General features: G+C 45.3%; 1 protein-coding gene across 4 annotated transcripts in view; it reads right to left on the reverse strand.

Annotated features, from left to right (window-relative positions):
* Positions 1-10,350: 10,350 nt before the first annotated feature.
* Positions 10,351-26,218, reverse strand: part of B3GNT2 (UDP-GlcNAc:betaGal beta-1,3-N-acetylglucosaminyltransferase 2) — a 33,889-nt gene continuing 18,021 nt past the window's right edge. For all 4 annotated transcript variants that reach the window (XM_086326419.1, XM_086326421.1, XM_086326418.1 and 1 more), the window contains one exon: positions 10,351-13,053. In XM_086326419.1, coding sequence (XP_086182545.1) covers positions 11,851-13,044 — 1,194 coding nt within the window. In that variant the 5' untranslated portion in view covers positions 13,045-13,053 and the 3' untranslated portion in view covers positions 10,351-11,850. The remainder of the gene's footprint in view (positions 13,054-26,218) is intronic.

Here is a 26,218-nt window from a genome sequence, read left to right on the forward strand (position 1 = left end):
CACCAGACCTCTCACTTAAAAACTGAGCTGTTAAACTTGACCCTGAAAGAGAAGTTATAAACTGTCTCATCCAGGGATCTCCAGACTGATGCTGAACATATCCTGGGAGAAAAGAAAGATTACTTCCTATTCCCCACTGCCTGATTCCTAAATTTTTTCACCCGGATTCTTTGGCCTAAGACAAGGACATCAACTCCCACCCCCAGATGCCTCCTGGGAGCCACTGACTTGCAACTGGGAGGCATGGACTTGCCTTGGAGTAAGCACCTGGAGGCATCCACAGCTAGACTCAACCTAGAACTCAGGGAAGGAACTAGGCTTCACCGTTATCAACCTTGACCATGAAACCCAACTCCAGTGAGCTTGAGAAGAAAGGGAATGCACTGGCTCTCAGAGCCCGGGAGGCCAGTGGTGGATGCGCACCCATGGCTCAAAGTCGCCCGTGTGTCACCATCACTCCCTCCACACATCTTCCTGCTTCACACAAGTCACCCTTATCCTTTTCCTCTACTGATGGAAAGATTCCAGGGGAGTCAGGGAGCCAGCCAGGCAACTCCACTAGCCACGAAGAAGAACACCCTTCTCCCAGTCCAGGGAGGATGCCCACAGGCCCTGATTGGCCATGTGCTCAACACTCCAGTCCTGGGGCTCAGTCTACCTCCAAAAGGAGGAGAATGGAGGAAAGTGTGCTACAGACAAAAACAGTAGCTACAACGTCCTCCACATGACAGCTATTTTCAAACATGGAAACTTCATCTCTGCATCAAAATAGAGTTCAAGTGCTCTAAAGTAGGGGAAGAGTCTGGGAGGTCCAAAAGACTGCCAAGGAAAGCCATTCTGTACACAAAGCTGTGTGTGTTAGAAGGACAAGGAACTTCTGGGACAGCACTTTGTAGCAGGCAACCTTGAGCGCACTGGCATCTCCTGACCTTGGCCAAGGACTCCCTGCTCTCATCCAGTGGGAACCAGCATCGCTTTACTTGGGCGTCCTTGTCCCATGCAGGAAGGGAGGGTGGCTCAGGGCTCCCTCCAGCCCTGACCAGACCATCCACTCTGGGATGACCCTTGAAGATGGCTCAGTGCCGGGAGCAGGAGCTCCGCCCCTGGCAAAGGTCTTGAGGAAGGAGGCTCAGCATACCGGGATTGAGCCTCAGGAGTCCCCCTGGAAATTCTCAAGCATCTACCCCCAAAACCAGAATCTGCCTACTTTCTGCTTTGTGCTCTCACCTACACCTCTGACTTTAAGGGGGGCTGTCCCCCACTACCTCTCTCTGAAAAAAGAATTAACTTACAGCTCCAGTTAATAACTCCTGGGTGTGACAGTGTTTCAACCTACAAACTCCTTTGGAAGTCCTCTAGCCTGCCTGAATAGGTTTTTCCGGCCACATGTGATTGTTCAGAGCCTCCCAACTGTGAGAGGCATGAGATGTTCTAAACTGTCTGAATACAGATTCCTTTGAGCAGTTAAAAGATTGATTAGAAATTGTATTGGTGAAGGGTTTTTCACTTCTTGGGCCAATGTTTGCTGCTAAGTTTCCATATCCCTTACCTGCTGTGTCTCTGGCAGTGTATTGATTAATATAATTGGTGTAAGTAGTAGCTTTAATGTTTGTAATCTTGGACCCTTGAGTTAATTCTTTTTCTTGTTATAGCCCACCACACCTTTGTCCTATAGGAATGCAACTTTATCTAATGCTTTTGGAGGATGGCACCTGATTTTAGAATAATCACTTTTAGAGAAAAATAAGTTTCTTAAAATGTTAACAGGCCTCCGGGCCAGAAGATGATGCAAATCACCTAAACTTTTGCATATGATAAGTTTGCAGGAAGAAAGCCTGGCTTACTGCATGACTCTACCCCTTCCCCCATTATCCTCTTATGCATAACTTAAGGTATAAAAACTACTTTGGAAAATAAAGTGCGGGCCTTGTTCACCAAAACTTGGTCTCCCCATGTCGTTGTTTCTCTCACCTTCTGGCTGAATTATTCAGCCTCTTTTCTCCACTGAATTTCCTCACTGAGCTATCCTTATTTCAGCCTCTTTTCTCCACTGAATTTCCTCACTGAGCTATCCTTATTTAACCACTCTTTATATCCTTAATTAACGTTTGATTAAGCAATTGTTTCCTGATCCTCGCCGACGCCGTCCCCGCTTCGAATTCCCTGGATCCACCGGGGCTGGACCCCGGCAGCTCAGTGCAGCAACCCACTGCCTCACTGGAGTAAACTTCACTGACTTCTATAGCAGGAATTTGCTTCTAGCTCACTCCTACTTCAAGCCTCTGCCAGGTGGGCCCTCCATCATCCTGTCCCTCCAGGTCCACAAGGAGTGTGACCGGGGGTCCTCGGGTTCTGGCCCAGACCTCTACCATGAGGGATATGGGCCAGCTGAGCACCCCCCAGCCAAGGCCACTTCTATAAGCACATATTATAGAACATTCTCTAAGTTCTGTAAGCACATCCCATAAAGAGAGACACACCCTACTGTTAGCAAGGCTTTCCCCTTGCCCTGGAGTAACAAGAGGCTCTTGCATCACCCCACCCCGCCAGCTCTTCCCTTCCACAGATATTTTGAGAGCCAGCCCCAGCATGAAGAAGTAACCAGTGCGGGTTGGATCGGCAGGGGATGCAGAGGATAATGAAGGGAACAGTAAAGGTAGCCAAGACCGGAGGAAAACCAGGGACAGACCTGGGACAGAGGCAGCAATAATAGTGATGATGAAAAAAACAACAGCTATCTTCATTAAGCACTTACTACACACCAGGCTTTAAGTGCTTTACAAGCACTAACTCAGATATTTGTTAGTTTTAAATGTACAAACTTTTCAATGTACAAATGTCCTCCGAGTCATTTCTTAACTACAAAGATAAAGAACCTTACAGAGAAGAAATCCAGTGAACAAGGTTAAAATTGCCAGGAATGGGACATCTTGACACCAGGAGCCCCAGCAGGATGCTCTGAGGACGAAACATCACTTCTGTGGTGTTATTGCCAAAAATGCAAAACCTCACGCTAACCGTGAGTAAACAATCGTGAGACACGTCCAAGCTGAAGGTCACTGTACAAATATCAAGTACTCTTCAAAAGGATTTAAGTCAGGAAAGGGAAGGAGAGGTTTAGAAACTAATAGATTGGAGAAGATCAAAGAAAAATAACAAAATGTAATGTGGGACCCTGATAGGACTGCAATGGACATTAGTGGAAACAACTGGTAAAGTTCCCATAAGGTCTGTAGCGTAGGAAATAGAATTAGAGCAGTGTGGATTTTCTGGTGTTGGCTGGCTTGGTGTTCATTTTGATCACTCTGATGTGGTCAGGTCAGAAGCTGGGCTTCCCTGGTGGCTCACATGGTAAAGAATCTGCCTACAACGTGTGCGAGACCTGGGTTTGATCCCTGGGTCGGGAAAAACTCCTAGAGAAGGGAATGGCTACCCACTCCAGTATTACCTGAAGAACCCTCATGAACAGAGGAGCCTGGTGGGCTGCAGTCCATGGGGTCCCAAAGAGTCGGACACGACTGAGCAACTAACACACACACACACCCCCCCCCCAAGATGTTAACATGATGGAAAGTTGGGTGGAAATATACAAGTACTCTCTGCTCTACGTTTCTGTAAATAAAAAATTAATTCAAATTTTTATTTTTAAAATTATTTTTGAATCTCAAGTTTTCTAAGTGCAAGAGTCTCCAAACAAGTCAATCCCATCTCAGAAGAGTAACTTATGGGGTTGGTCTAGCAGCAATGAAAAATGCCCATGCTTTGAATAAAGCAGACAATATTTTATTTGCAATATTATTAAAAATCTGCCACAGCTGGGGTTTTTAGTGGCTCTAATAGGCCCTCTTTGTTGAACAAGCACTCAGTTGCACGGACCATGCCAGCTCATTCCACAGTTTCTGGAGGTGTGACCAGCAAGACAGAGCATGGAACGCCCCTCCCCGCCTCACAGGCCAATGGGCTCTCCACGGGGTTGTTCTGCATCTTCTGTTCATCTTGTTCTTCAATCTAGTAGGACTCAGTGAGAGAGAAGCTTCTCTAGCTTTTCTGACTGTGCATCACACCTCCTCCTTCTTCATTCCTTCCACAGTGACTCACTCTGGGAAGCTTTTGCAATCAAATAAATAAAGGCATTTCCCACCAACTTTAAATGCGACAACTCTACCCCTCAATACTCATGTCTCACATCCCACAGGAGGAAAGTCACACGTGAGATCACTGCTATTTAAGAGGTTCAGGTTTGTTCAGTTTCTTGGTTCTCTTCTCTTTGTGCCTCTCGGGGGTTCTCCCATCTCACTGGCCGGGAGGTTAGAGCAGATCTGAGGCTGGGAATCTGGGGCTCTGGTCTGGCTGCTTGCCGCTCCAGGTATGCTGGGCCTCAAGGTTTCCACGGGCAGAACAGGCAGGACTTAAGCCTGGTCGCTCTGCTGGACCTCAGTACCTGTTGTCTGACCCTGCATTTCTGCACAGTGAAGTTCCTGCCAGGCCCCTCCAAGGCTCCCCGAGGCTAACTCATCAATGTGCCAACAAAGTTCTGTTTCCATTCTCTTCTCTAACCACAGACTGGAAAAAAATCAACCAATGATTAGTTAACGTCTCATGACTGTATCCCATTTTGCAATGAGGTAGGACAAGTGGGAAAAGGCATTCTGAACCTAAGGCCTTAAACCTTTGAACAAGAGGAAGAGTTCAGAGTGACACTGACGCAGAGGAGGTGAGGGCCAGGCCTTTGTCCAGGGAGATCTCGATTAGGGCCAGACTCTTGCCTGGAAAATCCATGGATGGAGGAGCCTGGTAGGCTACAGTCCATGGGGTCGCTAAGAGTCGGACACGACTGAGCAACTTCACCTTCACTTTCATGCACTGGAGAAGGAAATGACAACCCACTCCAGTGTCCTTGCCTGGAGAATCCCAGGGACGGGGGAGCCTGGTGGGCTGCTGTCTATGGGGATGCACAGAGTCGGACACGACTGAAGCGACTTAGCAGCAGCAGCAGCAAGGTGGGGAAGGCCTAGCCACTTCTCCCCTACCCAGGAATTTCTGGCAGCTGAGGGGGTGCTGTCTGGGCAGGGTCGGGTGTCTGTGAACAAGTCCCCTTCCCCAGGCCACCCCCACCCCTTCCCCACCCCTCAGCAGCTTCAAGGGACAGCGTGGAGGACAGGGCAGGGGGAGACAGCTCTGTCCCAGGCCCTATCGGGCCAGTTCCAGTTGTGACCCTCAGGAGAATACAGACAAACGAGGGAGGGAAGGAGAGGCCTGACATGAAGGCAGTTGGGGGTGCTCTGAAGGGAGCACAGGGCGGATATCAACAAAGACAGGGCAAGGCAGCAAGTGCTTTGACCCCAACAACAAAGGAACTGACCTTCCATACTGATCTTCTTGATCCCAGGGGCATTCATTCACAAGTCTACCACACTCGTGGGCAACTGAAGGTCTGCTGCCCCAGAGGTAACAGCATTCAGAGAGACCAGAAGCCAAGGCACAGTCCTTTTAAATCTGGGGGATATTCTCCTTAGAAACCGTAAAATGGAATGCCTTCCATTTCATAAGGCCTCTTCCAGACCTGACAACACAGAGACCCCTTTCCCTAGGATGGCGGTGGGTGCCGGGAAGACATTTGTGGGGCCTGACTGTGACCCTAAGTGTTCAAAGTTGACAAGTGTGACCCCAAGAGTCTGTGCCAGGTCTCAAGGCAGATCTGTCCCTACAGGGAGAAACAAGGCATGCAGGTTCTGCAGAGGAAGAAGGAGCGAAAGAGAGGAGGGTGGCAGAGGAGAGGTGAGTGAGAAATGAACTTGGAAAGGTTTCCCACTGGTTTCTTCACTAGACTGAAAAATGGGGCTCAGTGATGGAAATACTGGGGAGGGGGACAGAAGGGAGGAGGCTGTGGGGGCAATATGGGTAGCTCAGAACCAGGGAGCTGGCAGGACTAAGGGGCAGGAGGATTTCATGATGGCACACACGGGTGAGGAGCGCCTGTCGCACAAGGCAGGAGGGACAGCGTGGAGTGAGATGCTGCAGAGGCTGGGGAGGGGAGGGACAGTCAGGGGACCCCGGTTCAGAACAGTGCACAGGCATAAGTGTTAGCCTCCTCCCACTACTAAAATCACCTTGAAATGACAATAAGGGAGACAAAAGGAAAGAAAGAAACCCCAGCAGCGAGGAAGAGAAAGTCTCTGAAAAATAGAAAATATGCAGAGTTGTATTAGTGAGCAAACCAGGAGAGCAGAGTCCAGAACATGAATGACAAAGGCCGCAGGGGATGTGTGGCCGGCCCTCCCAAGGGAGCCCAGAAGCTCCCAGCATGGAGGAGGGAACGGGGGTGATCTGACTGAGGGCCTGGCTGTACAACAGCTGAATCAACATCGCCCCACAACCACAACCATAACCACACACACACAAGTTCGGTGAGCATGAGCTCAGCTTACAGGCTAGGAAAAGTTCCCTAAACTGAGCAGAGATGCAGGAAAGGCAGCTTCAGCATCTGGGGTCAAATCTTCCTGCTTCCCACCTGCTCAGTCCCTGAAAGGACATCAGCCTAAACCGGGACACACACTCATTATAGACCCTCACTCCAAATGCAGGGAAGTGGGCTTTTGGATGAACAGCCCTGAAAAAGACATCCTTCTCAGGAACTTATACAAGTGGTTCAGTCCTTCATTCATAAAAACGGCAAGTAATCACTTTACTATTCTCTTCATAACCAAGCCCTGAGAAAATCCATGAATTACCAAAAGTCTATTTTCTTATAAGAAGTCATAGCATCCATAAAGAACAGGCAGCTACAGAAAGACGAGTAATTAGAGAACAAGATACTGTTTTGGAAATTTAAGGAAAAGAAAAAATACAGAGCCAAAATTTAAAAATTCATTAATGGGCTAAGTAATAGAATGGTTACCACCGAAAACCTAATTGTTTCCATCACGGACCATGCTGATAGTTAGAGCACAACTCTACTCAAAATCATTGTACACGTGAACGTCTCAACAGAGCTGTTACCAAAAGACAGCCCAGCCCCTGCAAGCCTGAGAAGTGCTCCTTCAGAGGCAAGCTTTCTGGACTAGTCTTTAGAGATGCCCCAGGGACTTAACTCCAGTTCTGTAGTGCCAGTTGGCTTCACACACATTATTGTTGGCTGTCTGCCTTCCCAACATCACTTCACCGTGAACCATGCACCTACACTTCCCTAAACAACTTGAGCTGGAATCCTCCTAAGATCTGTTTCTGGAAGAGCCCCAGCCAAGAGCAGGATAATACTTTTTCATTTTGATAAAATTATTTTAAAAGAAGAGATGATTGAAGTTGGTACCAGGATCAGGGTTACTGACGCCAACCTGGGGGAGGACTTGAATGATGAGATGGAAAGTGTCAGTTGAAGACAGGCTAGGGATGGGCTCTGTACACGATGGTAGGATTCGAGAGTCACGAGCAAGCCCATGCTGACACCGAGGAGGCAAGCTCCTGGTGCAGTCCGCTTTATCGCTTGTGTAAGATGAAAGAGCATTTCCCCGATACAGGGCAGCTGTGGGGAAGCTGCAAGCACCATTGTTCAACCGCCTGGTCCCTGACTTCAAAATAAGCCCTTGGATTACAATCAAATTAAAAACTCTACTTCTGCGGCTTCAGCACAATCAATACATCCCCTTTCACAATGCACAATGGACAGGAAGAAAACAACTGCCGAAGCTCAGAAGCCACTACTATGATTGCTTGGGTGAAAAATCCTAAACACAGATCAAAGTGAGAGAGGCAGGAAATAAACCTAAATGGGCTCCACCTTTCAAATAAACCTAAACAAGGCTCCATCTTTCAATTTAAGGGCACACACCACACCAATGCGGTACTTCAGTTATCCTAAAATGTAGTAAGTAGTTCACATTTTAACACCTCCCACAACTGAGGCATATCATACAATTGATACAAATCATATTGAGTTTTTTGCTGCTGCTAAGTTGTTTCAGTCGTGTCTGACTCTGTGCGACCCCATAGATGGCAGCCCACCAGGCTCCTCTGTCCCTGGGATTCTCCAGGCAAGAACACTGGAGTGGGCTGCCATTTCCTTCTCCAATGCATGAAAGTGAAAAGTGAAAGTGAAGTCGCTCAGTCGTGTCTGACTCTTAGCGACCCCATGGACTGCGGCCCACCAGGCTCCTCTATCCACGGGATTTTCCAGGCAAGAGTACTGGAGTGGGGTGCCATTGCCTTCTCCGATTTTCTAGTGGTGTATAAATAGTACTGTACCTTATAATTAATAAGTATGGAATTTCATATGTAATGTGAACAAATAAGATTTTAGGAACTCCTTAAAGACAAAAGGGCCTAATTTTTGGCCTCCAAGATGATATTAAGGGGGAAAAAACTTTCCTTTCAAATTACTTTGAGACCTGAATACATCAGGATAAATAATTTTTCAGATTTATTGTTAATGCTAATTAGGTAAAGTTCGGTTTCAAAGTTATTTAGCAGGTGACCCAGGCATCAGAAAAGTAAAGCCAATACAGAATTAACATAAAGGAAAAACCAATGTATCCTATACTCTACACAGTCCAGCACACGAACTATTTATTTTCCTGGTCTAAACAAGAATTCTTACTTCATCTGACATATTTCTTAAGGCAAATCACAGAGAAGTTAACTTCTGGCCCAAATAAAGACTTCATTTCAGCTTTCCTGAAAGTGAAAATAAGCCATCCTTTACTTTAGTAAGGGCAGCCTTCCTTTCTGCATCTGAGAGAAAACAAGATAAGCCAGTACGTATCAGACATTCCAGACCATACCAATCAGGGGTAGAAAAGTAGGAGGTGGTCACACTTTGGGTGTCTTTATTTCTGAATTCAACTTCAAGTGTGACTCAAACATCCTGCCCTTCTTTTCCATTCTTCCCTCAACCAACTCAAGACAGGAAACCAGGGTCAGGGATAGAAATGAGCCATTCTGGTCTCCTTCATCCTTTTCCTCTTAAAGCCTGGTTGGGTTGATGAAAAGCCCAAACTTTGGCAATGCTCATTTAGCCTTTTTGACCTTCAAACTCAAAATCATCATGACTTGTGAATAACCATGAAAAAGGTTCAAACACCAGTTTCCATTGAGGCCAGTTATTGAATGTTTCTCTAAGAATGAATTAGATCTGATACTTACATCCGAGATGGACACTCAGGTAAGAATCTATCTCAAGGGCACCAAAAGTGCTTCCTGGGTTTAGGATCAGCCAGTACCAACGGTGAACCCAATACTTAGGATCCCTTTGCTGAAAAAGGGTCATCCCATGAGGTCAATGACCTGTGTTGTGGGCTCAGGTAACGACTGCATGAGAACCTCGGCCAAATAAAGAAGATCTGGAGAGCATCTCACCCACCAAACATCATCAGCACCCAGGACTGATGTTCAAACGAAGCTACATGTGATGAGGAGGCTCACCAAAGGCCCTCTGTGGCTTTTCAAAACATGGTTCAAAACTTGCTGCGTCTCTTCTATCTCTGCAGACTTGAAATCTCAGTGAAGGAGAATCCCTGTAAGAAAAAAAATTAAAAGACATCTTCCTCAGGAGAGAAATCTGCTTCTTGAGAACACATGGTCAAGGAACCACATGCTTGTATATGGACACAAGCAATTTGTGAACCAACTGCATATGAATGTTCTGAGAGCTTCATTATTCTTCTCTAAACCTGACGTGGTGGTGTGCGCCACCACCCTTTACTCACAAGCACTGGAGCTGAGAGGTCAGACGCCAGCACATGAGCCCTTGAGAAGGACCAAACTTACAAGCCTGCAAACCCCACAGTGAGTGAGTATCTGTGTCCTCACATCCACTCACACGTATGGCCTCGGCATTCCCAGTAGGAGAGGACAGTGTGCTATGTGTTCTCACAATAAGCCTTCTGTTTTTTGAGTTTCATCCAATGCCTACTCGTTTTTAACTGGACGTTAGCAGTTTCTTCTCAGCACAAGTCCAGGAAAATGAGCGGTCAAGGCTGCTCTGTTTCATCACAGATGGAACATACATCTAAGTTTCACAGAAACACACAAATCCCAAAATGGATATGGCTTAGGATGATATAATCTTTAAGATGCTGCTCCATTTCCTAGTTAAATTCTTCATACTACCAGGAAGTGGAAGCATAAATATTCATGCTCCTCTCTAAAGACATTACATGGGGAAGCACTTTAAAAAATAATAAATGCAAAGACAAATGACCCACGGAGACAGAGAAAAAGGTATAGCCCAATATTACTACTGCAGTCAATAGTTTCTGGGGGGAAAAAGGCAGCCTTTTTGGGAAAGGCCTTTTGGGGAAAAATGTAATTAAATACAGGAAATAGAAATTATAGATGACACGTTACACATGACAATTAAAAATATGGTGACTTTATTTCCCTCTTCTTACAGTTTCCACTATCACATCCGTAAGAATCTTCATCTCTACAACACAAAAATATCTCAAGAAAGCATGTCACAAGATAGTATATATAAGCAACAGTTTGGCAGAATCCTAGTTTATATTCCCCCAAAAGAGAACAGATTTTAAAATTCAAAAATAACCATTAGTTCTATTTAACATGTTACCTTACTATTTAAAATACCATGCTCTAGTTAAATAAGTCAACACTGTATACAAATAAAATATTACACAAAATATATTTAAGAAAATGTTTGGTATTTGATCTGAACAATAAATAAAAACACAGGCACTTCTACACTGAAACAGGAAAGCAGTCACTACTTCGGATAATAATTTTGTGTAAGTAACATGTAACCATATGGCAAGAATAGAATCCTGAAGTTTTAAACTGACAAATCATTCATGAAAAGGTCTGCAATTTCAATCTTTTCACTTAAAGTTCAAAAGTTACATATGCTTTCCTGGTCCACATGAAAAATTATAAATACAATATGGTTGCCAGGGACAATTCAATCTTCAGTTTGAAGATTATGGAATCATACTCATTATTTTCAAATACTAAAAAAGAGAACTATCATGATACCACCCAGGAGACCAAATGCAAGATAGTTAAGCTTTCTCATGATGATCATAAGACCATAACATGATAAACTGGATAAATGTCACCCAGCGATGCTCATTTTGCAAAACTGATTGATTAGGTTAACACGAGGAAATACTGTTGGGGTGGCAGGGCAATTCTGACAAAAGTCAATTTTTTCTAGATGATTTTAAAACTTCATCTAAATTTCATGAAAACAAATGTAATTGCATTTCACTAAAACCATTGAGTCATATAGAACAATGTCTCTTCTGCCAATAGGTTTATGAATACCTAAACTGATAATTTACTCATTATAATGGGAAATAGGATTATCATCATATGAGGGCAAAACAAAAATATGGTCAAATTCTAGAAACATGATTTCAAATGATGAGGGGGACAAGTTAGAAAATAATGACCACTGGCTAACAGGAAGAGTCAGAATCATTCATTTTGTCATATTCTACATCAAAAATTAGCATCTTCTGCTTTCCCTCTTCAGGAAGTACCACACTGAAGTGTTTGAGTGAATGAGTGAAGTCGCTCAGTCGTGTCCAACTCTTTGCGACCCCGTGGACTGTAGCCCCTCAGGCTCCTCCATCCATGGGATTCTCCAGGCAAGAATACTGGAGTGGGTTGTCATTTCCTTCTCCAAGGGATCTTCCCAACCCAGGGATCGAACCCAGGTCTTCCGCATTGCAGGCAGATGCTTTACTGTCTGAACTGAAGGGTTTAGAGGCCGTCAAATGGACATGATCTATAAAGGCAATTTTGATGGTTTTATATAGAAATGACCTCTAGTGGAAGAGAACACAAATGGGAACTATTTGAGATACATTTCTATGTAAAATATAGTTTGCACATAATTCAGCATTTTAAATGAGCACTCTGCAACCGAGACCAAATATCAATCATCTCTTGAGGTTTTCTACTATGTACCAACATCAAATCTACATAGGAACAAATGTTACTCCTGCTTTTCTCTTCTATATCAAATGTCCTGAAGCCTTTGTGTCTCTCTGGAGCAAGGCCGAGTTTCTGAAGGCACATTCCAGTATAAACATCATCAATGGGGTAGAGAAGGACCCGGTCAGTCACATTGTACAGTCTCAGGGCCAGGTGGCCGGAGTAGAGGAATCCGCCTCCTCCTGCATAAGGCGGGTAGACGCCAGTGTAAACAACTTCCGGGATGTAGTACTTGAGTTTCTTATCCCGATGAGGTCCAGCATTATGAATCACGTCACCAATAAACAAATCTTTGGCTTTGTTCCCGGATAAGCTATTCAAGTAATTCAGGAGATGATGGGTGTTCACAAAAACATCATCATCGCCCTTGAACACGAACTCAGCATTTGGGCAGGAAGTGCTCACCCACCTGAGAAAGAGTACTTCTTTCAGAGACAAGTTGAAGAATGTATCTCTGTAGTTCCACAAAAGAATGTCTTGGTGCTTCTCACTCTCAAATTTCAGCATATCTGAAAGGTCAGGATGGTTGTCCTCTGCAGGGGTCTGGCCCAGTAAGAAGACTCGCACCACTGTTTGGTTCCCCACATGGGTTTCTTTGCCCCAAGATTCCCGAATCGCTTGCCTTCTATCGAAATGTGAAGTTAGGGACTTAATCGCCAGCAATAAGAAGGGCTTCTTTGTACACTTATCTGGTTGGTCTATAAGCAGTGAATAATTTCGACATCTCAAATATAGCAGAAAATCTTTAAATCTGTCTGGCAAACTGTCGAAACCTGAAACCACTGACATGACCCTCAGGTCAGGTTCACAGTAATTGAGATGGCTTATATTGGAGAATCCGGATGCTTCTCCTGTCTGGTTGGCTAACGTGTTCAAAATGGGATTGAACCTCCTGTTCAGCTTTTCTTGTTCCTTGTTCCAATATGCCTGAGGAAGGTCAGATATCTTCCAGAACCTTTCTTTGGGTATTATTACTTCCCCCTTTCCATTTTTTTCTTGGCTACTGTTTTTGGAGACTTCCACGATCAAATAAATGAAGACATTTACCATCATCAGGATTCCCAACAACTTTATTCTTCGACGTCCAACACTCATTTCTCATATCTGAAATAAAAGAGAGAACCATGGTACTGATTAGATTATTATTCACTGCATTTGCTCACATGTCACTTATCTCTTTCATGTCCCCCAGAACAGTGGTTTAGAGCACAGATTCAAGACTTGCAGTACCTGGGTTCAAATCATGGCTCTACCATCCTCGATTTGAGCCCTCTGACCTCAGGCAAGTTGTATAACAACTGATGTCTAAGCAGCTTCTCCATTTATAAAATGGTGATAATAACCCACTTAAGTCAGGAAGCAATAGTTAGAACTGGACATGGAACAACAGACTGGTTCCAAATAGAAAAAGGAGTACGTCAAGGCTGTATATTGTCACCCTGCTTATTTAACTTATATGAAGAGTACATCATGAGAAATGCTGGGCTGGAGGAAGCACAAGCTGGAATCAAGATTGCCAGGAGAAATATCAATAACCTCAGATATGCAGATGACACCACTCTCATGGCACAAAGTGAAGAGGAACTAAAGAGCCTCTTGATGAAAGTGAAAGAGGAGAGTGAAAAAGTTGGCTTAAAGCTCAACATTCAGAAAACGAAGATCATGGCATCCGGTCCCATCACTTCATGGCAAATTAGATGGGGAAACAGTGGAAACAGTGGCTGACTTTATTTTGGGGGGCTCCAAAATCACTGCAGATGGTGACTGCAGCCATGAAATTAAAAGACGCTTACTCCTTGGAAGAAAGTTACGACCAACCTAGACAGTATATTAAAAAGCAGAGACATTACTTTGTCAACAAAGGTCCGTCTAGTCAAGGCCATGGTTTTTCCTGTGGTCATGTATGGATATGAGAGTTGGACTATAAAGAGGGCTGAGCGCAGAAGAATTGATGCTTTTGAACTGTGGTGTTGGAGAAGACTCTTGAGAGTCCCTTGGACTGCAAGGAGATCCAACCAGTCCATCCTAAAGGAGATCAGTCTCGGGTGTTCATTGGAAGGACTGATGTTGAAGCTGAAACTCCAATACTTTGGCCACCTGATGCGAAGAGCTGACTCATTGGAAAAGACCCTGATGCTGGGAAAGATTGAGCGCAGAAGAAGGGATGGTTGGATGAGATTCAAGATGAGATGGTTGGATGATATCACCGACTCAATGCACACGGGTTTGGTAAACTCCGGGAGTTGGTGATGGACAGGTAGGCCTGGCGTGCCGCAGTTCATGGGGTCGCAGAGTCGGATGCGACTTAACTGAACTGAATAGAAAAGTTTCGAGGGCTGTAAGCTTTTGTTAGTAAGCTTTGAAAGTACTGGCTGGTCCACAGTGAGGTGTGAGTAAGTGACCCTTAACACTGTGGCTGTTTTAGACACCTGAGGGCAGAGATACACATTAACTAGACAACTCACAGGTGCTTCAACTTCCTTGCTTATACAAGGACATATACAAACTAGTGTGCTGCAAACAGATGTGCTCACAATTCAAAATAACAAATACAATTTATATTTGTTATTATGTACACACCTGTACACACATAACTATTTATATGTGGGCTGCAGCATGTGGAGTTCCATGTCATTCACCGTAATTACCTATTTTATTCTATTTCCTTTTTTTTTAAATAAAAAAACGATGGCCACAACTTTGAACTATTTCCCAACCTAGCATTTCACAGATGAAGAAACCAATGTACAAAGATTAAGACACTTGCCCAAGGCTGCAGGGCTAAGAGGAGACACTAACCACACCGAGTGTTCAGAGAGATAAAAAGACACACACCAGCTTCATCCGAATCGCCCACAACTGAGACCAACCCAAATGCCATCAAGAGAAGAATGGATTATGAAGCTGTGGTACATTCATACACTGGAACAACTCCCAGCTATAAAAGGGGAACTACTGCTAGAGCAGAAAGAGTACAGTGAGGGAGAGGACAGGCCTCATGCTCCCTCTATGTTAGTTCAAGAAGGCAAACATTAATTTAGGCCCTAGAAATCTGAATGTGATAGGGGTGGGGGTTTTGAATGGAGAGGGTCGGGAGGGACTTTCTGGGGCACAGACATGTACTTTGTATCTCTTAATCTAGATGATTATTTCATGCATGTATACATTTGTCAAAACTCAAACTGTATCCTTGAGAACTCTGCTATTTATAGCAAGAAGGAAAAGAGAAATGAAAATGACATGTTAGTGAAATATCAAAGGCCAAGAACAGACTTCAGGCTGTGGGCAACGCAACAAAGAAAGAGTACTGAGACAGTTTGCTGGTGCTGTAACTGCAGAGTTCTGACACTACTGAGATGGATGACCTACCCAAGAACCACCAGTTAGACAAGCCTGACATTAAAAGAGAATCCTCAAAAGTGGAATGGCAATACCCAGTAAAGAATTTTCTTATCAGGTTAATTCTACAGCGGAGAACTCATCCTTGAAAAGAATCCTGAAGAAGGATTGCTTCTCTGGTGCCAGGGCGTTATCTTGCTACAGTGAACCTCTGAGGTAGATACTGTTACTTTTATTCCCATTTTACACTTGAGAAAACAGATTTAAAGAAGTAACTATGTTAAGAGCAGAGCTGGAACCCTAACCAAGGTGATGGGGTTTCAAGACCACCATGCCAAACGGGAGCACTCTTCTCTGACCTCTAGAACAAAGTGGTTTGGGCAGGGGGCGGGGTGGGTGGCGGGTTGCAGTTAATAAACATTGATTCTTCTAAAATTTCAATACGAAACGTGGAAGTTCAAAAAGAATGATGTAGGACTTCCCCGATGGTCCAGTGGTTGGGAGGCTGCCTGCCAATGAGAGGAAACACAGGTTCGATCCCTGGCCCGGGAGGATTCCGTAAGTCATGGGGCAACTAAGCCCGCATGCCACAACTACTGGCCCAGGGTCTACAGTCCATGTTCCGCAACAAGAGAGCCCACCACAGTGAGAAGCCACTCTCCACAACGAGAGAGTAGCCCCCACTCGCCACAACTAGACAGCAGCCCCCGCTCGCCACAACGAGAGAGCAGCCCCCGCTCGCCACAACTAGACAGCAGCCCGCGCACAGCAACAAAGACCCAGCACAACCAAAACCAAAAACTTAAAAACTAAACTAGTAATAAAAAAAAAAGAATGGTGAAAGGAAACAAATTTGGTATTATTGGAGGAGCACTGGATTTTGTTTTTGTTCTTTTAACTGAGGCATAGTTGACTTATAACGTATTGGTTTCAGATATACAGCATAGTGATTTGATGTCTTTATAGATCATACTACATACAAAGTTACAATAAAATATTGACTATATTCCCTGTGCTGTCCATTACATCTTTGTAACTTATTTATTATTTACTATATATTTAATCAAGAGTAGTTTTTACTGTAAGATTTTAAAATTCCCTCATTCTAACAAATAGCCCCACGGTAGAAGAGGTATTTGTCATGCTGAGAATTCTGTGAAGTTATCAGTATATTGAACATCCCAGAAGAGATCGATGGGGATTCACAAACTTTTTGTGTCTCTTAAAATCTGTCCAGCAGATTCTAATCTAGTTGTTTGTATTTATTACTGCTGGATAGTTTTGGCTAAGGACATATAAGTGAAAGATGTTTTTATAAAGCCATCCCTACATCATACCTTCACTCCCCCAGAGCTTTTACACATCTAGAGAACATGGCAGATATAAAGGTACGTGCGTGGTCTCAGCTCACCTGGTAAGCAGTGTCCCATCACCTCATTCTTCCCTCCCTTCTCAAGCACTACCCACCCTCCAGCCCTCAAGAATCCCACTACTGAGCTACCAAGGGCCTTCTTAAACTTCCTCCAAAGAAAGTGATTTAAAAAAAACCAAAAAACCCACAAGGTATTTCCTACTCCTTAATTATAGTTTCAAAGGGTGCCAAGTCACATACAACCTGAACAATTCAAAATATCCACACTAAGCCTAGGGTCCATGCCCTCCTCCTTAGGTCAGCTCCTTTCAAAGAGCCTTTGAACACACCTATGAGCAAACCTCCAATGGCACCCCACTCCAGTACTCTTGCCTGGAAAATCCCATGGACGGAGGAGCCTGGTAGGCTGCAGTCCATGAGGTCGCTAAGAGTCGGACACGACTGAGCGACTTCACTTTCACCTTTCACTTCATGCATTGGAGAAGGAATGGCAACCCGCTCCAGTGTTCTTGCCTGGAGAATCTCAGGGACGGTGGAGCCTGGTGGGCTGCCGTCTATGGGGTCGCACAGAGTCGGACTTGACTAGCAGCAGCAGCAGCAGCATGAGCAAACTGAAGGTCTCAGTCCCACACATCTTTGGCAACCTAAACCTCTTTGCTATGGGACTGACCTGCAAGGACAGGAGAGCGTGAATGTGTCTGTGTGGGTCCCTGATACAGTTAAAGAATCAATCATCCTATTAGTAAATAAATCATGGTCTCATTCTTCTTTTTTTTTTTGATCTCCAGATTCCAGACAATATGCTTTCTAGAAACAAACCATTCCTCTAAGTCAGGATAACTCTCCTAAAGTTAAAGTAGCACGTGACCCAGTATCTCTGATCTGGAGGGTTGCCCTTCACGTGGACAGGCTGAAAGGAGGACAAAGAAAGGTACGAGGGGGACAGAGAAAGCCTACAATGAGGAAGATCTGGGAGGAAAACAGCACATGCCACGAACAGCTAACTACTTGACAGAAATTTTCAACTCAGAAAAGGAATATGGATATTCCTGAAATTTCTAGAGTAGAAGAGGACAGCTTAAGGAAGAAAAAAAGAGAAGCACAGTACTTTTTGCACAGACTGTAAACCTCTAAGTTAATTTTCCTAGAAAAAGATTCAGGGTGAATAATATGACTCCAAATAAAAAAGCCAGTTATGCATCCTGACCTACAGATACCTGTAATTCAACTGGAACCATCTTTAGTGATGATGTGGGGTTTATCACACACAGAAAGTACCAATACTTCTTTTGGGAATACTCTGAGGAATACTGATCCTGGCCAAGGTTTCCAGCTTCACTGATGCAACTCAGGCTTTTCCATCTGTGATCAAGAACCAGGCAGGCAGGACGTCCTATCCCCTCAAGCCAAGACAGGGCTTCATGGCTCTCAAAGGAACACCATCCTCCCCTTGTTTCAAGGATTCCAGTCCTCGATTCAAGGATTCCAGAACATCTTCCTGTCCATTTCTCATTTGCTCTCCCTAAGAGAAGCTGAGAGGATACCACTTTACCAGGGAGAAAAGGGGAAGCTCAGAGAGGGTTAACTGGGCCAATGAGGGCTTCACAGGTGGTGAAGCAGTAAAGAATTCGCCTGCAAGGCGGGAGATATGGATTTGATTCCTGGGTCTAGAAGATTCCCTGGAGAAGGAAATGGCAGAACACTTTATTCTGACCTGAAAAATTCCATGAACAGAGGAGCCTGGCAGGCTACAGTACATGGGGTCATAGAGTCAGACATGACTGATCGACTGATCGCACAAATGTTACAGAGTTAGGTGATAAGGCTGAGAAGAAACAGTTTTCTGGCTCCCAGCCAGCGCTCTTTGGAGCTCCTCCTTTTTCTATAAGGCATGGCCACAGTATTGTAACCTGGTTCAGTTCAACAGTGAAGTCTCAAAGCCTGGTTCAAGACTGAAAAGACCCAAGGCACTGGATCATGGTACATTTGGTGGTTACCAAGACTTTCCAAAGAAAGGGAAATGGGAGGCTAGAAATGCCTGGCCCTGCTTCTGACAAGCGGCCAGTCTTCCTTTCCTAAATTCCCCGAAGTGCAGCTTGGGCCAATTCTTACCACTATTTCTAAAGGGCATTTATTCCAAACCAACCTGAGCAGGAAGGGTGGGAAAACCACCCAGATTCCCAATTTGACATTTCTATCAAGTTTAAATGTCATCTTTCATTTGTGACCAAGGCACAGTCCCTCACATGAGAACTAGACTGTTACAACAAACCAGAGTTCATGGAAAGGAGGAAAAAGCAGTGACCTCCATAAAAATATCTGTGGGAAAAAGCTCTCTGAATATCTGACTAAATATTCCCATTACAGACATAAAACCAATGTGTCCTTTTTTGAGCAGGAAGTTACACTGCTCACAAAGAATTTGAGTAAGAAAATCTACCCTGCAGCTAGGGAAGATGTTATACAACCCTCGCTGTGACACACAGAGTTTTTACTGTGAGTAACAGAAACAGAAAATCCCATGTGCAAACAAAGAACAACCTTAGCTTTCACCTTGTACTTTGGAGTAAATTCTCCCCAACAAAGACTGAACAGTCTTGAAATTTCTAAAACACTACAGCTGATTTTGTTTGGTAACAATTTCCTTCTTTGCTTCCCTTGTGGCTCAGCTGGTAAAGAATCTGCCTGCAATGTGGGAGATCTGGGTTCGATTCCTGGGTTGGGAAGATCCCCTGGAGAAGGGAAAGGCTACCCAATCCAGTATTCTGGCCTGGAGAATTCCATGGACTGTATTAGTCCATGGGGTCACAAAGACTCAAACATGACTGAGCGACTTTCACTTCCACTTTCCTTTATTTTGCAATTAAAATATTTAGAAAGGTAGAGACACACACAAATTTATGTTAGCTGAAGATGGATTACAAAATAGTACAGATGCCATGCTTAAACTATGTGAAAATCCAGATAAAACACCACACAAAACCAAAACCAGTGTAATCAGGGTGGCAGGATTATAGGTTATTTAATTCTTTAATGCTGCCCCACCACCTTTTCCCTTCAACATCCTCTACTGCACACATCCAGACTGCTGGGATGGGGGTGGGGAACATGTCACACACAAATCCTAATGCAAGGTCCCCATTTCTGCAGCCCACATCACTAGCATGGGCCACGGTCCCACAGTCCCAGACACGCCAACCTTGTACTGGTCCCTGCAGTACTCAGCACAAGTTCTGTCACTACATCCACCCACAGATCATTGCACATCTTTCCCTGGGTCCATCCTCTCTGCCTGAAGCCATGTATTAGAGAGGACTCTTAAAAATAATAGCAAAATATGAACATATCGGCTTCATTTTAATAAATACTTAAGTACCACTGGCTATATGCTGGGCACCAATGATGTTATGAGGCAGATACTCAGAGAGGTGACTGAACTTGTCCAAGGTCACACAGCTGGCAGATGGCAGAACCAGGATTCAAATCTAAGCAGTTCAGCTCCATTGTTTGAGTTTTAAAGCATGATACAAGCGAACACTGTAGCACAGGCTTATGACGAAAGGGACTAAAAAGATGATGGTCTGGTTTTCAATGGTTTATCTTCTTAAAAAATTATTTTAAAATGTTAAAGCTTTATATGTATACATTTGAACCCTCAAGACTACCATCAAAGTCAGATATGGGAGGTAGGGTGAGGTCATAAGTAACCCTTACTGAATGATTATGCTATAGTCATTTTATTCCCCTATATGCAGTTTAAATAATCCCAGTGTTTCATTCCTGGATGCCAGACTGGCACCACAAAAGAGGATGATTCTCAAAGGTTCCCTCCAGTTCTGAAAGCAAAGCACTGGCCAGAAGACATTTTAATGTGGCCATCGCCAGCCACAAGGACTTATTCTCACAAAACTCTAAGTCAGGGACTCACTCACCCATCCCAAGGGGCTCAGGTATGTTAGGTAGATGGTCACCAATAGCTAGTCAGGGACAGAGCCAGCAACCACACTGAGACCAAATCCAAAACCTGTGTCTATGCTCTCCCATCCCTAGAACCAATGTTAAGGATAAAAGAAAGGCAGGACCTTCTTGTAATCATGAAATGAAACGACCAGCCATCCAATCCAGTCAGGCTGAGGCTTGGAGGCTGGAAATCCAAGTTGCTGATTCAGTCACAAGAGTTTGATCTAGCAGCCTCCGTGTCTAGGGAGGATCCTGCTTCCTGCTCATTCTCCTGCCCCAACAGGATACACAAATCCTTCAAGGATCTAGAGCCCAAGCCTGCTGCCATATCACACGGAGACAGGGCACTTGGACGTCAATTGGCCCGCCCACCCTCCTCTGTCCTCACTCCAGAAGCCGGACAAAAGTGGCTTTCCTAAATCCTTACCTCCCAGGCTGCTAACATCTGTTGCTTGGTCCTTGCCAGACCTTTTCAGAGAGAGGGATAGCTTGTAGCCAAGTGGTTCTGGGGGAGACAGGGAATACCTTCCAGTGCTCAGGGCAGATGGCTGAGTGGTAAGGGTGCAAGTGCAGCATCTTGGTGGGACCAGAAGAGTGGGGCTGTACCTAGAGCTTGTTCCTTAATGGGAGCAAGAAGCCTGGCTGCAGTTCTTGTCAGGACTGGAGCTGGGGAGCCCCAAGATGCCCTCAACAACCTCACCTGGAGAGGACGTATGTCTGACATTTTCTGGTCTGTAAGTCAGAACAACGATCAATTGAATTCAAGGAATTTGGTTCATAAGTCAGCAGTAGTACCTTCACGTTCAAAATTTAAAGGGAAAAGTATAAATGATGAATCTATTCACCTCTATGTCCCCACAGGCGACATTACACATCTAAGTGTCTGCAGGACATGCTCTGATCCCCACTGATTACAGTTCCCCCAAAGCCCAGTGTGGCTGATTTTCTCAAAATGGTGTGTATTTAGCCGCTCAGTAATGTCTGACTCTTTGTGACCCCATAGACCGTAGCCCATCAGGCTCCTCTGCCCATAGAATTCTCCAGGCAAAAGAACTGGAGTGGATAGCCATGCTCTTCTCCAGGGGATCTTCCTGACCTGGGGATCAAACCCAGGTCTTCCACATTGCAGGCAGATCCTTTCCATCTAAGCCACCAGGGAAGCTCCAGGGAAGTCTCAAGTGGTACTCACCACTTAAAATAAAATCAAACACTAAGATCATTCTTCACATAAACATGTTCAGATTTTCAGAAAAGGAGAAAGAAGAAAATTTAGTAAACAATGATAGGGATTAACCTTCCCAGAGGCCATCTTGCTCCTGCCTTTACTAAAACTGGTAAGGGTTTGAGATCTTCAGTGTATAAGATCGTGTCATTATAAAACAAGGCTGGTAGATGTTTGAGGACAGGTATGTTCCAGACCCACCTGCACTTTGGAAAATTAGTATGGCACCTGGAGCCAAACAACCCAGAGTTAAATTCTGGTAATGCTACCCTACTACTAGCTGTGTGACCTCAAAGTTACTTGACTTGTCTGAGCCTCAGTCTCCTCACCTGTGAAGTGATGATATAACCCGCCACACCAGGGTGTTGCCTAGTGTACAACAGGCATTCAATAGTTTTCTTTGATGGGTTTAGTTCCTCCACCCAACACTGACCACATTTCTCAAGTTCTGTGGTTCACTGCCTCTTTATAAATATTCTCCGTCTAGAAACGCTTCTATCCATCACCTTAAATGTTACTCCAAAAGTAGGACCCCCCCAAAAAAAACCCCCAAACAAATAGGGCTTCCCTGGTGGCTCAGTGATAAAGAATCCGTCGACCAATGCAGGAGAGACACGGGTTCGACCCCTGATCCAGGAAGATCCCATGTTCCCTGGAGTGACCGAGCTTGTGTGCCACAACTACTGAAGCCTGTGCACCCCAGAGCCTGTGCTCCACAACAGGAGACCACTGCAGCGAGAGGCCCACACACCGCATGTGAGGAGCAGCCCCCACTCGCCACAACTAGAGAGAAGCCCGCACAGCAGCGAAGACCCAGCACAGCCAAAAGTAAACAAACAACAACGGCAGCAAAACAAGAAACCAAGGATCACAAGTTGAGCCAGCTAACTCCAGATACTCAACGTGTGTGGAGTCTCTCTTCCTGGGTCCTGCGTTCACCATGGATCGACGGCCCGCGTGCACTCCCCAGCAGCAGCGAGCTGCTTCTTCCTTTGCTCTCCACATCTGTGTTTCCACCTCAGTAATGTCACCGGCACCTCCTCCTCCTCAGCTCTCCTCTATTCCAATCAGGCTCTGCAGCTGGCGACTGTAGGAGCCCAAGGCCTTACTTCCTGCAGCTCCCAAATATCCCTGTTTCCCAATAGCTCAGCCTTCAGCCCTTGTACACACACCCCTGCTCGTGCTGTTCCTGGTGTGGTCACCACCACCACCATGGCACTGCTTCCCCACAGCCTAAATATAACTGTGTTGTCTTCTAAAACGCCTCTTTCCTCCACTCCCAGAGCTCAGGGCCTCATGGCCTCTGCCCCTCTTCTGTGACACCTCTTGCCCAGGGATATGCCCCAGCCTCAACACCAGCCTCACCCTCCACCTTCTCACTCACATGCCCTCTAGTCCCTTTATGATGCTCTGTGCTTCCTCCGAAGCCCCTCTTGCCAGCATCCCCCACCGCCACACCGTGGACACTTTCACCTCCGACCACAGCAAACACAGTCTCTTCCAGACAGTCCCAGTTTCCCTCTGCCATCCGCAGAGTGCCCTCTGTCTGCCATGCCTTCCTGAAGAGCTTCTTCTACTCCTCAATTCGGTCAAGTGTCACTCCTGAAGCACCCAGGAACAAGGGTACCCTCTGTGGTCAAGGTCTTCACCCTGCAACACCAGTACCCCTGGCTGTAGCATCTGAGAGTTATTCCACATTTGTTGAACAAACAGGTATTTTGGTCATGTGGTTGAGTTCACTGAATATAGCTCTTTCAGTAGAAATTAGATTAAATAAATATACATGACCTTTCTCCAAAGAGATGACACTGGGAACTATATGTGTGCTGCTCAATGACCTATGTATTTAGAAACCTGTCTCACTTTTTAAAGTACTAGAGTAGAAAAAATGTAAAGGCTTTTCTAGGGTTATAGGCGATAAGACTATTAGTAGTGAGTCCATACTAGACCTGGGAGGGTAGGGGCTAGATCTGAAGAGGTAAATTGTGGTGAAAGCCGCACCCAGGCCCACAGGCAGCCCTGAACCACCTGAGTGGGAATGCAGGCATATGGGATCCAGCAGAGCATCTATGAAAGCTTCATCCCTCCACTAGCAGAGTATCCAGGCAATCCCCTCCATTCCAGTCCCAAACAGAGGGACCTCCACACTCCTTTCTGATAGGGGGGTGGACCTCCAGCAATTGCTAGTTCCACCAAGGCCATAATAGCAGAGGGACAAGTGAACATGCCTAAATAAAGGCCCCTGGTACAGACTGAAAGCTTGGGGGCACCTACTTACCCAGGCAGGAAACCATTAGAAAAGAAATGTTGCAATGCAGGCAGTCACTTCCTGGGGCGCTTAACATGTTTTGGAGTCCTTGTTAAGAGCCTGCACATGGGTATGGCTTGGGAAGTTCTTCCACATCAAGCTCTAGAACCTATGTACAAACCAGCACAGTCTGGCAGGCTCTCAACAAGTCCTCAGGGAAATTCCTAGACTTCTCTCTGGCTCATCCATCTGTTTGCTGAGTTGGGTTACATGGGATGTATTTCAGTCTGGGTCCAACCAAGAGGCAGAAACCACACCATAATTCAAGCAGGGGAAGTTTAAAAATATGATAATTGAGTAACTATAAAGACAGAACTATAAAATATTATAATTGAGAACTATAAAGGGCTTCCCTGGTGGCTCAGTGGTAACGAATCTCCTGCCAATGCAGGAGACGCAGAAGACAAGGGTTCAATCCCCAGGATGGGAAGATCCCCTGGAAGAGGGCATGGTAATCCACTCCAGTATTCTTGCCTGGAGAATCCCATGGACAGTGTAGCCTGATGGGCTATAGTCGATAAGGTTGCAAAAAAGTCAGACATGATTTAGTGATTAAACAACAAAGATGGAATAGAACTCTAAAGGGTGCCCTATACTAGATGAAAGGTACCCCAAACAGGACAAACATGGAAGCAAGGTTTGTATCTTGTTGAAGAAGGTATAGGAGGCAGTTCCTGGATGCCCAAGATGGTCCAGTCACCAGAAAAGCAGGAATAACCCTCTAGGGTGCCGGTACAAAGCCTGAAATACAAGAATCCCCATGCGGAGGGAGACAGGAAGCAAACCTTGGAGACTGCTGGGAGCTAGGCGGAGAGAACAAGGGTGCAAAGGCAGTCATGTCCACACAGGAAGTCTGGCTACGACTGGACCCAGGAGCTGGAGAGACCTCACTCTTCAGGAGCTTAGCATGACAATGCATGGCCCGGACAGGAAGTGCTCAGGACAAACATACGTGGCCAGCTCTCTAGATGGTCAGGACCACCAGGCTCCCATATATACACGTGGGGACTGAGGAGAAGCAGCAACCTGGGCTGGGCTCAGGCTCCCCAGTCTATCACAGCCATGAGAGCTGCAGACAGGACAAGGTGGGCACACACTGGGAAAAGCTGCAGCCTGCAAGCCCACGGGAAAACCAGCAGGCTCTGTACGAGCCTGATTTTAGACTCTGGAAAGCAGGAAGGAAAACCTCCTTCTCCTGCAACATCCTCTTCAGAGCCCTCAACTTGAGAGAAGGCAAAGGAAAAATATTTGAAGAGCTCTGATCCATTTTCATAGATCAGACAACAAAGGGTGGACTGGGAGCTGACAGACAACAGTTAAAAACTGGTACAAGTTAGAGATCTCCCTATCACCAACCTGAAGTCATTTCCAACCATGAACATCATTATTTGAGTCTGAAGTTAGGTGGAAAGTGTATAAAACATGGGTCCTGTACAGCGAACTCATAAATAAGTAAGAAATACGTGACAGTACATTTGTCACCAGCAGAGGATGAGGCAGGACCTGAGTGGAGCTTCAAACAGGGTAGATTTCAGAGAATTGAGGAGAAGCAGGGCAGGCAAGCGGTGGGGTGGGGCTACAGAGTGTCTGCTTGCAGAGCAGCAGCCAGTCTGTGGCCAGATAGGTTCTGAGGCGACTGGAGAAAGCAGATAAGCCCAAGGACTCTCCATGGGATAAGCGTGCACCATGCCTATATCTAAGTAACAAGTGCTGTTTCCAAAGAGATAGCCACAATGTGCTTTCACAGCCCCTCTATTTAAAAAAAAAAAAAAACCTGACTAAATCACACAGGAATACGAAATAAGGGAAAAAATGAAGAACGGCTCCAAATCTGACCTCCAAGTTCATTACAAACACAATTGGCTATTGTGTTCAGAGATTTAATTTTTGTTAAGCAGATTTGGACCGGGGAAGGCAGCATGATCTGAGTGACTCACCTTCTATCACGCATGCATGCTCAGTTGCTTCAGTCATGTTCGACTCTTTGTGATCCCATGGACTGTAGCCTGCCAGGCTCCTGTGTCCATGGGATTCTCCAGGCAAGAATACTTGAGTGGGTTGCCATGCC

The sequence above is a fragment of the Bos grunniens genome, chromosome 11 (genome assembly GCF_055505025.1).
Source record: "Bos grunniens cultivar Pamir isolate PY7600 chromosome 11, Bosgru_T2T1.0, whole genome shotgun sequence".
NCBI lineage: Eukaryota > Metazoa > Chordata > Mammalia > Artiodactyla > Bovidae > Bos > Bos grunniens.